The sequence below is a fragment of the Lissotriton helveticus genome, chromosome 10 (assembly GCF_964261635.1).
Source record: "Lissotriton helveticus chromosome 10, aLisHel1.1, whole genome shotgun sequence".
NCBI classification, from domain to species: Eukaryota; Metazoa; Chordata; class Amphibia; order Caudata; family Salamandridae; genus Lissotriton; species Lissotriton helveticus.
Window position 1 is genome coordinate 684,748,120 of NC_136071.1, and position 13,699 is coordinate 684,761,818.

At 49.2% G+C, this 13,699-nt stretch overlaps 1 protein-coding gene across 15 annotated transcripts in view; it reads right to left on the minus strand.

Annotated features, from left to right (window-relative positions):
- Positions 1-13,699, minus strand: part of KMT2C (lysine methyltransferase 2C) — a 1,799,940-nt gene that overhangs the window by 22,414 nt on the left and 1,763,827 nt on the right. For all 15 annotated transcript variants that reach the window (XM_078663231.1, XM_078663229.1, XM_078663237.1 and 12 more), the window contains one exon: positions 11,849-11,957. In XM_078663231.1, the coding sequence (XP_078519357.1) occupies positions 11,849-11,957 (109 nt within the window). The remainder of the gene's footprint in view (positions 1-11,848; positions 11,958-13,699) is intronic.

A 13,699-nucleotide genomic window follows, 5' to 3' on the forward strand; every position in this document is an offset into this window, starting at 1 on the left:
TAGTCAGGAGAGATGGGAAGATTGCAGGCACCATGCTGATCCAATCACAGTTATTTGGTGTTACACCTAAGGCAGTTTGCTAAAGATCGTTGACTGGAAGTCAGTGTTGGGTGTACAGGTCACAGGGTCCTGAAGGCCACTGACCTCGAGTTGCTGAGGAGGGAGCTTTGGGAACCAGGATCACCCGTTGTATTCTGAACATTTCTATTGAAGTGCGGGGGCCTAAAAAGGCAGCATAAACAGGGTTTTTTCGAAGCTTATGCTAAAAACTTCCAAACCCAATGGCAGAAGAAAGCAACCTGAGGTGGCGCCTGTGTCTCTTCGTGCATTCTGGAATATGGAAGGAGTCACAACAGGTCTTGTGACTAAGTTCTTCAAATAAAAAGAAACTGCTACGTCCTAGCCCAAACATTAGATGGAAGGAGTATGCAGAGCATGTGTATATACAGCCACATATGATATGAACATGTACAATATTATTAGTGAATGGCACCCAGGAAGGCTTATTCACGGTGGGATTCAAAAATGCATGTTAGTTACACATAGATTTTAGCAGCAGGTTCACCAACCCACTAAGATACATGACTCACCAATAACTGTTTACTGTAGCTGTGTTGGGAATGCTATTTCTGGCGATTATTCTATCTCACTGTAGATTCCTCACCTTTAGAATATCCCCAGGTGCCAGACAAGATCCAGGGTATTTTTCAGCTCCCATGTGCTAGTAGACGGCCTTGTGTGGTCACCCGCTGGCTCTGTATCACCCCAGAGGTGACAGAGTGGAGCCACACGTAAGCACCTCCTCTATGTGCCGATTTCAGTTTCTTGTATTACCCTTTTCCGCTTCCTAGGACGCTAAGTGTAAAGTAACTTTTGGTGACAGTGTGCTGATAGCACACTTGGTACCTTTTTAAATGTTACAGACTTTTCTACAGAACGGGGAGATGGGAGGGCAGTGAGGAATCTGTGGTTAGACTAACCACAATACAGATCATATCGAAGGTAAGTTATTTGTTCGTCTGATTGATCATTCTAACCACAGATTCCCCATCTTTCAAATAGATACCCAAGTAGTACCTCTCAAAGGTAGAGTGTCTGTGGAGTAGACTGAAAGCACAAAGTCCTGCAGAATCGAGTGAGTTAGTGTCCTTCTGCCATGCATGGATTTCGAAGCAGTAGGGCTCTCTGAACGAAAAGGGCCAATGCCCACGCTACAGCCTCGCAATTGTCAAGGACAGGCATGCCTCGCACAAGCGCAGTCACAGCAGCATTGGTCCTGGTGGAATAAGCTCTCAAAACCTCAACAAGATGATGGATTTAATACAATCGATATACAAACTTAAGCCCTTTTGGATCCAATTGAAGGAGGGGTTGGGGAGGAAAGAACACTAGTACAATGATTGATTGCCTAACATGGAGAAAAGTCACAACCTGTGGTAAAAAGGTCACCCAGTTCTTAGCATTAATTTGTCCGGAGAGGAGGTAGTGTAATGTGGTTGCTCTAAAAGTGCATGTTGTTCACTTATGTGACAAGCCGATGTGAAGACAGTTTTCAGGGTCAAGAGACGCAGGGAGTAACTATGCATAGGCTAGAAGGGTGTATACATAACAAATACCAAGATCAAGTTATAGTCCCACTGGGTTGTTACAAAGGGTTTGAGAAAGTTCGTGGGTTTAAACTTTAAGAACACACATCACAACTTTATTTACACAAGGGCACCGGGTCTGACAAATGCAGACATGGAAGAAAAATACCCTTTTTCAATACCCAATGCAAGGGATTGTAGAGCTAAAGAAAGAACAAAAAACGGAACATTCAAAAGCTTAGCCAGCGAGGGGTCCCTGATTCAGGCACTACACCACGAAACACACTTGTCTGGATTTCGTTGAAGGGCCTCTGGCAAAGACAATTACATCTACAACTGCAGGCGGCAACTCAAAAGTAGTCAATTTTTTGCACTCTGTCTCGATACATGAAAGTGTAAGCTGAGAAGGTTTGGATCAAGGAACTTGCCCTGTTGCCGAAACACGAGGTCCCTCCCGAATTGATAGCCAGATCGGAGGACAGATGCTCATGTTCAGGAATTCCAGGTACCATACTTTCCTGGCCCAGTCTGCCGCTGATTCACATGACTTGGTCCAGGGATAGTGGTCGGAAGGTGCACAGATGTCCCTCATTCCAGCCGGAATGAGTTTCCTAATGAGTCAAAATTTATTGACACTTTACAATCTCAACTGTGATGAATAGGTCTAGCCAGGGCTATCCTGAGTAATCAAATATCCTCTGTGCCAAATCAGAACACAGATGCTACTCAACACAGATGCTACACTTGATGCACAAGTTACATACCTTCGGTAAAGATATATCTGTAAGAAACATTAGTTAGTTAGATTCCTTACCTTATAATAACCCCCAGGCGTCAGACTGGATCCGGAAAGTTCTCGTCAGCAGTACCCCTGCGCGTCAGTAGGCATCCTCTGCGGCTCCGCGTCCATCGTCGGCGTCGTGATCGCCAGGATGACGTTGTCGGAGTACTTAGACACCGCCCTCGCGCGCGGACGTCAGTTCTGTACATAGCTTTCCGCGCCAGGTACGCAGAGCCATGCAAGAAACTGGTGCCATGAAACTAGGGCCCTGAAAGGGATGACCTTAACCCTAGATATCGGTTTGAGGAACGGGGAGGATGGGTGGAGCGGTTAGGAATCTAACTAACTAATGTTTCTTACAGATATATCGTTACCGAAGGTAAGTAACTTGTGCATCTGAAAGAAACAAATTCGGTAGATTCCTTACCTTACAATATATACCCCAGCAATACCAACTACGGTGGTGGGTCTGCGAACCAAGATCACACCAGGAAATCCTGGAGAACCGAATGGTCAAAGAAGCCATCCCTCCGGAACCGAATGGTCAAAGAAGCCATCCCTCCGGACTTGGCTGTCGAGGCAGTAGTGCTTAGCAAACGTGTGCAGCGAGGCCCATGTAGCTGCCTGACAAATGTACTGCAAAGGGACTCCCCGTCCCAGGGCAGTAGTAGAGTAGCCACCGTGGCCCGAGTGGAATGGGCGCGCAGTCCCTCAGGAGGATCCTTTCTAGCCAGGGAATAAAAGACCTTGATGCACAAAACGACTCACCAAGAGATGGTCCGTTTGTGCACCGCCTGTCCCTTCTTAGCGCCCACGTACCCAACAAAGAGCTGGTCATCCACCCGGAACTGTTGAGTGCGGTTCAGGTAGAATGAGAGCGCACGTTTTGGATCCATGACGGTGGAGCCTCTCTTTCTCTTTCGAAGGATGCGGAGGCGGAAAGAAGGTGGGCAAGGTAATGGTCTGGCCGATGTGAAAGGTAGTAACCACCTTGGGTAGAAAAGAAGGACGAGTCCTCAGAACAACTTTGTCCGGATGGACAGAGAGGAAAGGAGGCTTAGAGGAAAGAGCCTGGAGCTCACTCACTCTTTTGGCAGAGGGGATGGCAACCAGGAAAGCAGTTTTGAGAGTCAGAAGACGAAGAGGACAGTTGTGGAGTGGCTCAAACGGAGCACACATCAGATAGGTTAATAGGATATTTAAGTTCCACTGAGGCATTACAAAGGGAACAGGAAGAAACATGTGAGTAATGCCTTTCAAGAACCTATTTACAACAGGGGACTTAAAGAGAGAAGGCTGATCAGGAAGCCTCAAGAAGGTTGAAACAGCTGAAAGATATCCCTTGATGGTGCCCAGAGCAGAGCCCTGCTGGGCCAGGTAAAGAAGAAAGAGGAGAACCTCAGAAAGAGAGTCGGAAAGGGGATCCACAGCCTTTGCTGTGCACCATGCCACAAATTTGTTCCACCTGCAGGTGTATACCGTTTTTGTGGAGGGACGCCTGGCTGCCAGAATGACATCACAGACCTCAGGAGGCAAGTCAAATGGCATCAACTGCCGTCGCTCAATCTCCACGCATGGAGGTGGAGGCTGGACAGGTTCGGGTGAAGGACCGTCCCCTGCTGTTGCGACAGAAGGTCCTCCTGAAGAAGCAGTCGAATCAGGGATCGATTGACAGACTGAGTAGCTCGGGATACCAGTATCTTCGTGCCCAATCCGCAGCCACAAGGACGACTTGGGCCCGGTCGTGCCTGATCTTCTTCAGCACTCTGGGCAGAAGTGGTAGAGGCAGAAAGGCGTATAACAGACCGCAACTCCACTCGCGACGAAAAACGTCTCCGAGCGAGTGCCGCCGTGGAAACTCCAACACGCAGAACTGATGACATTGCGCGTTCTCTTCGGTGGCGAATATATCTAAACAAGGCTCTCCCCACTGGGCCGAGTTCAGACGCCACTCGTGATCCATCGTGCACCGACAGCTGAGTTTGTCCGCCCTGACGTTCAGAGAACCTGCCAGGTGTTGAACCACCAGGGTGATGCCCTGATGTTCCAGCCATGTCCAGAGGCGCAGAGCCTCCTGACAAAGGGTCTACGGCCCCACCCCGCCCTGTTTGTTGCAATACCACATGGCAGTGGTGTTGTCTGTGAACACCTGCACTACACTTCCCTGGACAGAGGGAAGGAATGCCTTTAGTGCAAGTCAGATCGCCCGTTGCTCAAGAAGGTTGATATGGAGCCGGAACTCCGCTGGAGACCAGAGGCTACATATCTCCGCCTCTCCCATGTGGCCCCCCCATCCCAAGAGGGACACATCCGTCACCATTGAGTGCTCTGGTTGGGGAATGGAGAGGGATCTGCCACTAACCCAATCGCGGTCCGTGATCCACCACTTCAACTGTCTCGCAGTTCACTCCGAGATCAAGACGTGGTTGAAAGTTTGCCCTGATGTTGTGCCCACTGGAACTTCAGGTCCCACTGCAGAGCCCGCATCCACCACCTGGCGTGATGTACCAGCAGGAGGCAGGAGGCCATCAGAACCAGCAGCCGTAAGGTCAACCGAACCGAAACTCGGGATAAAGGCTGAAAGATCGGAATCAGAGCCTGAATATCCCGAACCCGCTGCTCGGGAGGATAAACTCGAAACTGCGCCAAGTCCAGAACCGCTCCGATGAAGAGGAGCCTTTGGGAGGGACTCAGGTGTGACTTCGGCACGTTGATGGAGAACCCAGGAGGTCGGCCGTAGTCTGGAGGTGGGAGACGACTGCTTGGGGCGAGCCTGCCTTCAACAACCAGTCATTGAGATAGGGGAAGACTGGAACCCCTGATCTGCGCAGGTGATCTGCGACCACCGCCATCACTTTCGTGAACACCTATGGGGCACTGATGAGGACGAAGGGGAGCACAGTAAACATAAAGTGCTCTTGGCCCACCGTGAACTGCAGGTAACGCCGATGGGCCGGCAGGACGGGAATGTGGAAATAAGCATCCTGCATGTCCAATGCTACCATCCAGTCTCCAGGGTAGCCAAAACCTGAGCTAACGTCAGCATCTTGAACTTCTCCTTCTGGAGGAAGCCATTGACGCTCCTGAGGTCCAAGATAGGGCGTAGGCCCCCTTTGCCCTTCTTGGGAACCAGAAAGTAGTGTGAGTAACAACCCCGTCCTACTTCTGGGCCAGGAGCGTGCTCGATGGCCCCCTTGGCCAAGAGGGCCGTAACTTCCTCCCGCAGAAGTTGCACGTGATCCCCCGACATGCGGTGGTACTGGGGTGGCATGGCTGGAGGGGTCGCCTCGAAAGGGAGGGAGTAGCCCCTTCGGACGATTTGCAGCACCCACCTGTCCGAAGTGATGGTACGCCAGTAGAGCAAGTGATGGCGAACTCTGCCTCCCACTGGCGTGGAATGGGCCTGAAAGCTCGGACTAGGAAGGTTTTGAGGTAGATGCTGCGGGAGCGGATGTGGACTGACCGTCTCTGACCACGGCGGAATGCACGTCCCAGACTCCGTTGAGGTTGATTCTGCGGCCTGTGGATGGACGAACGTGCGGGGTTGCACCTCCCGTGGCCACGAAAGGAGCGAAAAGCAAAACTTTGCTGGCGCTGGGCCAATAGGCCCAAGGACTTGGCCGTAGCCCTGGAGTCCTTAAAGCGCTCTAGCGCACTATCCGCTTTGTCGCCAAAGAGGTGACGGCCATCAAAAGGCATGTTCATGAGAATGCTCTGGACTTCCCCTGAGAAGTACGTGGATCTCAGCCAGGTGTGATGACGAATCGCCACCGTCGTTGCCATCGCTCTACCCAGCAAGTCCGTGGTGTCAAGTCCACATCAGATAGAATACCGTGCCGCATCACGCCCCTCAGCAAGAGCTTGGGCGAGCTGTGTCTTGGCCTCCTCCGGACACTGGGACAGCACGTCCGCCACTGTATCCCACAGAGAGTGGGTGTAACGGTCCAAAAGGCATGCAGTATTAATGCTTCGCAACCCCAAACTGAGAAAGGAAAACAGTTTCTTGCCAAACTATTCCATCCTTTTGGATTCCCGGTCCGGTGGTGCGGTCGGGAAGGTGGTCTGGGACGTGGAGGCCTGAATAACCTGACTCTCAGGGGAGGGATGAACGGACAGAAAGCAAAGGTCGCCCGGGGCTGGGCGGTGGCGCCGGGCCACATGCCGATCCACAGGAGGGACTGTGGCGGGCTTGGACCAAGAGCCCATCAGAACGTCAGTGAGGGCCTCATTAAACTGCAGCAGAGGCTCCGAAGAGCTTACTGGCAGTTGAAGCACCTCAGTGAGGAGGTTAGTCCTCACGGCCGCTGCAGGGAGCTCAAGGCCCAAGACCGTGGCCGCCGTGCGTAGCACCACAGAATAAGTAGCTCCCACCTCCGTAGCCACGGAAGGAGGAGAGATAAAACCAGTGTCCGGCGAAGTGTCTGGACCTCTGGCCTCCCCTAGCTCATCTGCCCAGTCCTGAGTTAACTGGCACTGCTGTGCCATAGGGTCCTGAGAACCCACCCAGTCCTCCCCTTCATCCGTGTCCTGATAAACAGGCATAAATGACGGAGCCGGGTCATAAGCGAAGGGCTCACCTATCAACGCCGGAGACGGCACTGAGCGACACCGCTGCGACGCCGGACCGGGGCTGAAACCAGGGACAGCGTCGTCCGAGGACGGCGCCGGGAGCGGCACCATGGGGGTCGGCGCCAGGGGAGTCGTAAGGTCAACTGGTGACGACCCTGATCCAGGTCTGGATCCCACGGGGGCCTGCGGCGTCGGGAACGGAGTCAGCGCCGGGGCAGAAGCCGCTGGTTTGCTAGGAACCCCAGTCGGACCCGCGGGGCCCGAAGGCGCGCCGGTAGGCCTCGATCGCGGGAAGAGAGTCCACATGGCCATGAGGAAGTCTCGAATCTCGCCCGGAGTCGCATTGAGTCCACGGACTGGAGGATGTGGGCCCGAATGTGACTCCTGCGGCTCCGCGGGTGGTGCCACCCGAACCCTCGGCCGAGCCGCACGAACCCTCGGCCGAGCCGCACGACCGGCGAGGGGAGTCAGAAGAGCGATGTCATCTCTTCGACTTCTTTTTGCCATGCCTTGACTTACCTGAGTGTGAGGACTTGGATCCTGAAAAAACGGTGAGGACTGCGGCTCCGTGACCGGTCCCTCGACTTCCTCCTAGCGGCGTGGAGCCGACTATCGGATCTCGAGGAGCTTGCGGGACCTCTCCCGCTTAGCTTTCGACATCAAGGCCCAGCAGTCGGAGCACGACTTGTCATCTTGGTCGGCCCCCAGACAGTAGAGACACCGGCGGTGGGGGTTGGTAACCAACATCAGTCGGTGACAGGTGTCACATGGCTTGAAACCGGGCATCCCTACTGGCACCAGGAGTCGAAGTCGACTCGAAAAAGATAGACAAAATTGTCCAAAAAGTTAGTCAAAAAATGACTAAGGGTAAGCTCTTCCGGGATCTGCGCTAGCTGGCGCGGAAAAAAGAAGAACGGACGTCAGCGCGTGAGGGCAGCATCTAAGTACTCCGACGACGACATCCCGGCGATCACGACGTCGACCACGGAGCCGCAGACAAAACCTACCGACGCGCAGGGGTACTGACGACGAAAACTTTCTGGATCCAGTCTGACGCCTGGGGGTTATTGTAAGGTAAGCAATCTAACTAATGTGTTTCTTTCAGATCTGCCAGACAGAGTCAGCTCGATGCATCTGATCTGGTATTCAAGGACCCTGCCAGGCAGTAGGCTACTAGAAAGATGTCCTGCTGCAGCCACCTCCAGATATGTAAGGCCTCTAGGCACAGGGCCCTACCAGACTCTGCCCTGTTTGTTGAAGTACTCCATTGAGTTTGTGTTGTCTAATTGAGCATGAACCAGCTTTCTCCTAATGGACTATAGGCAAGCCTTCAGGACCAAACAAATAGCCTGAAGCTACAGTAGGTTGATGTTTCGCCAGCTCTCCTCTGGAGAACAAAGTGTCTCCGATCTCTGCGTCCCCTAGATGACTAGTAGTGATGCATCAGTGACTACTGTGAGCTCTGGTTGGGAAAGGGAGAGAAGTCTGCTGTTAAACAAATTAAGACTTGTCAGCCACCACTGCAGATCTACGGTTGTCTCCTTAGAGACCTGGATAGTCAAGGAAGTAGCCTTGATGTTGGTCCCACTAAGATTCCAGGTTCCATTGCAGAATTCCAAATGCAACACCTGGCCTGGCTAAAAAGAAGGATGTACAGGGCTAAGAAGCCAAGCAGCCTTAGAGACATCCTTACTAAGCTTCAGGACTGAACCCAACACATCAGGCACATAGTCCAAATGTCCCAGACTTGCTGCAGAGGGGGAAAATAATTTGAACCTCACCATATTTTAGCAGTGGCAGCTCCTTCGCTATGGCAGAGGAGCGTGCCCCCCCCGCCTGCAGCCAAAAAAGGAAAGAAAAGTCAAATTATAATAAACTCATGTTTATTAATGTTTTATCTTGTTTCCCGGCCAAGTCTTTGGGGGTGGGGCCAGGGGGGATGACAAGCACTAAGGGGAGTGGTTGCACACACTTCTTTCAATGCGCATGTGGGTTTGGCCACCGGTCTCAGGACAGCCAAACCGACATGCGTACTGAAGCTGTCTCCAGGCCGAGCTGCGTTGCCGGGTTGGAGATAACAGGCACAGGCTTCCAGTCTCACTGGGAGCGCAAATTGAGGGCGCTCAGGTCAATATTGACGATGCTCTCATGCTGCCAGCAGCATGAAAGCAGTATCAGAATTGACCACAGGTGAGTCTGGGATCCTGTGCCTGCAGTGGACTGGAGCCAGAGAGGAGCGGAAGACCAGCGATACAGCTGATAATTATTTTTTGGGTGTGTGTCCTTTGTCTCCGGGTCCTCCCTTCCATCCCCTTCACCCCACACCACCAATTGTCCCAGGAAATGGCCACTACTGGATCCTAGATCGCCCCAATGATTGGAAGCCTGTGACTTCAGCTTGTTTATGGTGAAAACCAATGACGTTAAGAGTCTCACCGTTGCTAAGAGGTGATCTACAACTGAATGATGCTAGCCGTACTCAACCACTAATGGGTAGACAAGAATATGATTTTGACCAAGTAGCCATCAAGGCACCCATGAGGGCATCATTGAATGGGAGAAAGGAATTCAATGCAGACAGTCCACACTGGAGAATCTCTAATAGAACATTTGTTTTAGTTTCACTAGAACCTCAGTTGCCCTCCAAACCAACACCATCATAAATGAGGCACTTTGCACTGTTAGTATTCCGTCTGGCGAGTCAAGTTCTGTTTCACGGAAGTGGCAAGCTCATTGGCTTTTTGTAAGTAATTGTATGGGGTAATCTGTATAATGAGGGGAAGCAAGCCATCCCTTGTCCTATTATCAGTATTCTGGGGAGCCGCTGCTGAGGGTGGTGTTGCAGACGAGGGATGAGGCTAGAATAAAGTAGCATGACAACTGGTGGTGTCTTGGTTATTCCGTAGCGTCACATTAGACGAGCTCGGGCAGAAATTATGGGTCTGGCATAGGTGTCAGACACAGCTCATCGATTGGCACTGGTGAACCCGCTAAAGGCACCTGTGCAGTGAAAATTGATTTGGACCTTGGTAAAGGCCCTTGTAGTGCGTACAAAGGGGACAGGCGGCATTAGGAAGATACCCCGACTGGAGACCCTGGCAGCACCATGGGGCTTATAAGAGCACTAGAAGGAGCCCAACGCACATTAAAGATTTACAGAAGGGCCCCCTTGAAGGCATAAATCTTCTGCTGGAACGATGACAGTCCCAGGAACACATGGTGTGATGGGACAAACTAAGGTACCCGTTTCATGGCCAGTGACCTTGAAGGAGTGTGGCTTAAATCTTAACACCCTTAAATTTGACTCACCCTAAGATTTTGAGAGGAAAGTGGTGCGGTCACAGAAATGGGCTCAGACTGGGACTGTAACTGTAACTCCGACCGGTAAGGGGACCTGTGTGATTTTCACACTTACTTCTTATGCTCAGTGATGTACAGCTTTGACTCTTGGATCCCCTTCAGGTGCATTGATCACACGATTTGGAGTCGTGAAAGTAGCCTGGGCACCAAACACATCTTACGAGGGACTGCAACTGACATCTGCTTGTGGTAGTCTAGGCAAGGCATAAACTCTGTAGCATTTTGAGGGGACATAGTCTCCAGCACACTGTTTGAAAACCAATTTGGAAATAACAAAGATCGTTTATGATGGAAGTATAGCTCCAGATCGGATGCATCAGAAGGCACATAAATTAAAGAAATGAGGAGCCGCATGACACTACATTGTGGCATGCAGGAGCACTGATGAAAAATTCTCTGCATCTTGCCTGGTGACTGGGGAATATTCTATAAGTGAAGAATCCGCTTTTATCAGTACACATCAGAAAGCAATTGGTCTAGGCTGTAACCATTACTGATGTAGTTCTGAAGTTTAGGTGCACACTATTGCTATTATCCTAGAAGGTAAATATGTCAATATAAATTATTTAGAGGGGTTGCAGCACAAACTTAGTGTTTTTTTTTATACCTTTTGAGTCATTCTTCAAGTTGAAATGGTCCTGTTTTGGGTTGGTTGTTTTTTGTCTTTTTCAGGTGTCGGCTAAGCCATTTGCTCTCTGCACTAGGGTTTTGGCCACCCCCTTTCCAGATTTTCTAAACAGAGCTAACATTTATCACCCCCTCCCATCTAATTTCTCTGGTAGCACAAAGTTTCCTGATAGACTGTACAGCCCATCACTATTTTACCATGTTATTCCTTCGGTTCAGTCTCCTCTGCTTCTAAGTGGACACTATTGACCCACTACACTAGTGCCTGGAGTAATTCTATGAGCTTCACATTCCACTGCTTTGGAGTGGGCTCCATATTCCTACAACTTTGTGATCCACTGCATTCCTTGTGGTCCCTTCTTCACTGCTCCAGAGTGAAGCCCACAGATCTAATACTGTGGTATGTATTCCTTTAAATGATTAATGATGAATCCAAGTCTCACTTCCTTTTAGATTATTCAGTCCCCATAGACAGTCAATTTTTAAGTAGGGAACGTAAAAGCAATGTGCACCTACCCCTCCAACAAGCTTCAGCGCAGCTACAAGTTCGTCTCAACATAATCTGAGCACAGCCTCTGACCCTCGCACACCAAACCAACAATGTTCCAGATTGATCATGAAATCAACAAGGTAGTCTTTTCTTCAACCACCCAAACATGTTAAGCCAATGCAATACATAAATGTGATTAAGCACTTCACACAACAATAGTTTAAATGAAACCAGCACTGTTTGGTCCAAGTAGAATCCTTGACTACTGCTCTTGATTACGTGTATTGCTTCCAACCCTCAAAAAGCCCAATGTGGGTTGTAGTTGTGCCCAGTTCAGTGAGGCAACCAATGGGGGTAACAGGTTTCTGGTATTACCGGGGACCATAGATCCCAGCAGACATGTCTAAAGACAATAACTGGCACTACAAATTATACCTCCTCTCCTTTCTGGATTCTCCGATTTGAACTGATGATAATCTTCTGGCCTTTCTCAAACGCCACAACCTCAGCCACACAGTTCGGTGCACATGAATGGTTAATATATCTGTCAAATACAAAAAATAAATGTTATATCAAACATGATTATAAAATAAATACCAATGGTTATATACATTGAAGGAGACCGCAATCTCCAAATTTGTAAACTGCAAGTACCCTCGTGTGGATAGCTTGATGGGTGAGTATTGCATTGCTAACATGCTTGCAATTCTTCAGTGTCTCAAAGTTAATTATGAGGCATTAAAGGGTTAGTATCACCCACTACATAGCAGGCAGAAGTCACCTTTGCTACTGAAGAGCTGAGGTCTACAAACTAGACTCATTTCTGATTGCGGTACGAATATATTTTTAATACAAATTAGACATCAAAATCTCAGCATATAGCTTAAATGAACACATGCTTCCCTACACAACAGTGAGATTAGGTGGATTTCACTTTGGGGAGATCAACAGATTTTACATTTCTAAAGCTATTTGCTATATTAGAGTAAATAACCCTTAGTAAGTTAAACCATCCCAAAGCTTAAACACTAATAGACAATGAAAAAGACTAAGATCCTTCCATATCAAGGGATTGAATAATATGGAGATTAGCGAATAACTTGATTTGACAAAGTTTTATACCATACACTTAAGACCAAGGTCTGCACAAATGAGGGGATATCTGAGGAACACATGCAATACCACTTTCCTGTATGTTCCTTGACCTCACTATTGAACCCAACACCCGTAATAAAGAAATCTGAACGCATTCTAGCAACATCACTATGTCGTTATATGCAGAGGATGTAGAGTCATGTTTTAGGAACCTAAGAACAATTAATAACCTAAAAAAGAAAAAATACAACTGTTTGGTACATGTTCTGTTTTGGTAATCAATTGTTCCAAGAAGGAACTATTCCACCCTGAGTACTATGCCTGGGATTGTTCACTCAGTATCAGTTTTAGGTGATAACTAGATGTCAAAATCAAAAGAAGGATTAAATGTCTAAATCCATCCACAAAAATAATACTTACCAAAATGTTATACCCGTAAGCAAATGGCACAATTAGTCTCCTCTGTACTTTTTTAAAATTAAATATACTCTGCTTCTACCAAGTAGGCTAATTTGGGCTTGTTTATTAGGTGTGGGTTAAACGAGATACAATAACTACATAATAGGTGATTCCACACTTTCCCCTTTACTATTCAGTATCAAATCTCACTTCACGACCTAATGGTATAATTGCACATGTTACTTACCTTCGGTAACGATATATCTGTAAGAAACAGTAGTTAGTGTTAGATTCCTTACCATAGAATATTCCCAGGCGTTAGACTGGATCAGGAAAGTTTTCGTCAGAAATACCCTTGCACATCGCTAGGCGTAGTCTGCGGCTCTGCGTCCGTTGACAGCTTCGTGATCGCCGGGATGACGTCGGAGTACTTAGACGCGGCCCTCGCGCGCTGACGTCAGTTCTGTACATAGCTTTCCGCGCCAGGAACGCAGAGCCATGATAGAAATCGGCATTGGTGCCATGAAACTAGGGCCCTGAAAGGGATGTCCTTAACCCTAGATATCGGTTTGCAGAACGGGGAGGATGGGTGGGGCGGTAAGTAATCTAACACTAACTTCTGTTTCTTACAGATATATCGTTACCGAAGGTAAGTAACTTGTGCATCTGAAAGAAACAGGTTAGAGTTAGATTCCTTACCTTAGAATAGATACCCCAGCAATACCAACCCCGGTGGTGTGTCTGCGAACTATGATCACACCAGAAAGTCCTGGAGAACGGAACGGCGGAAAA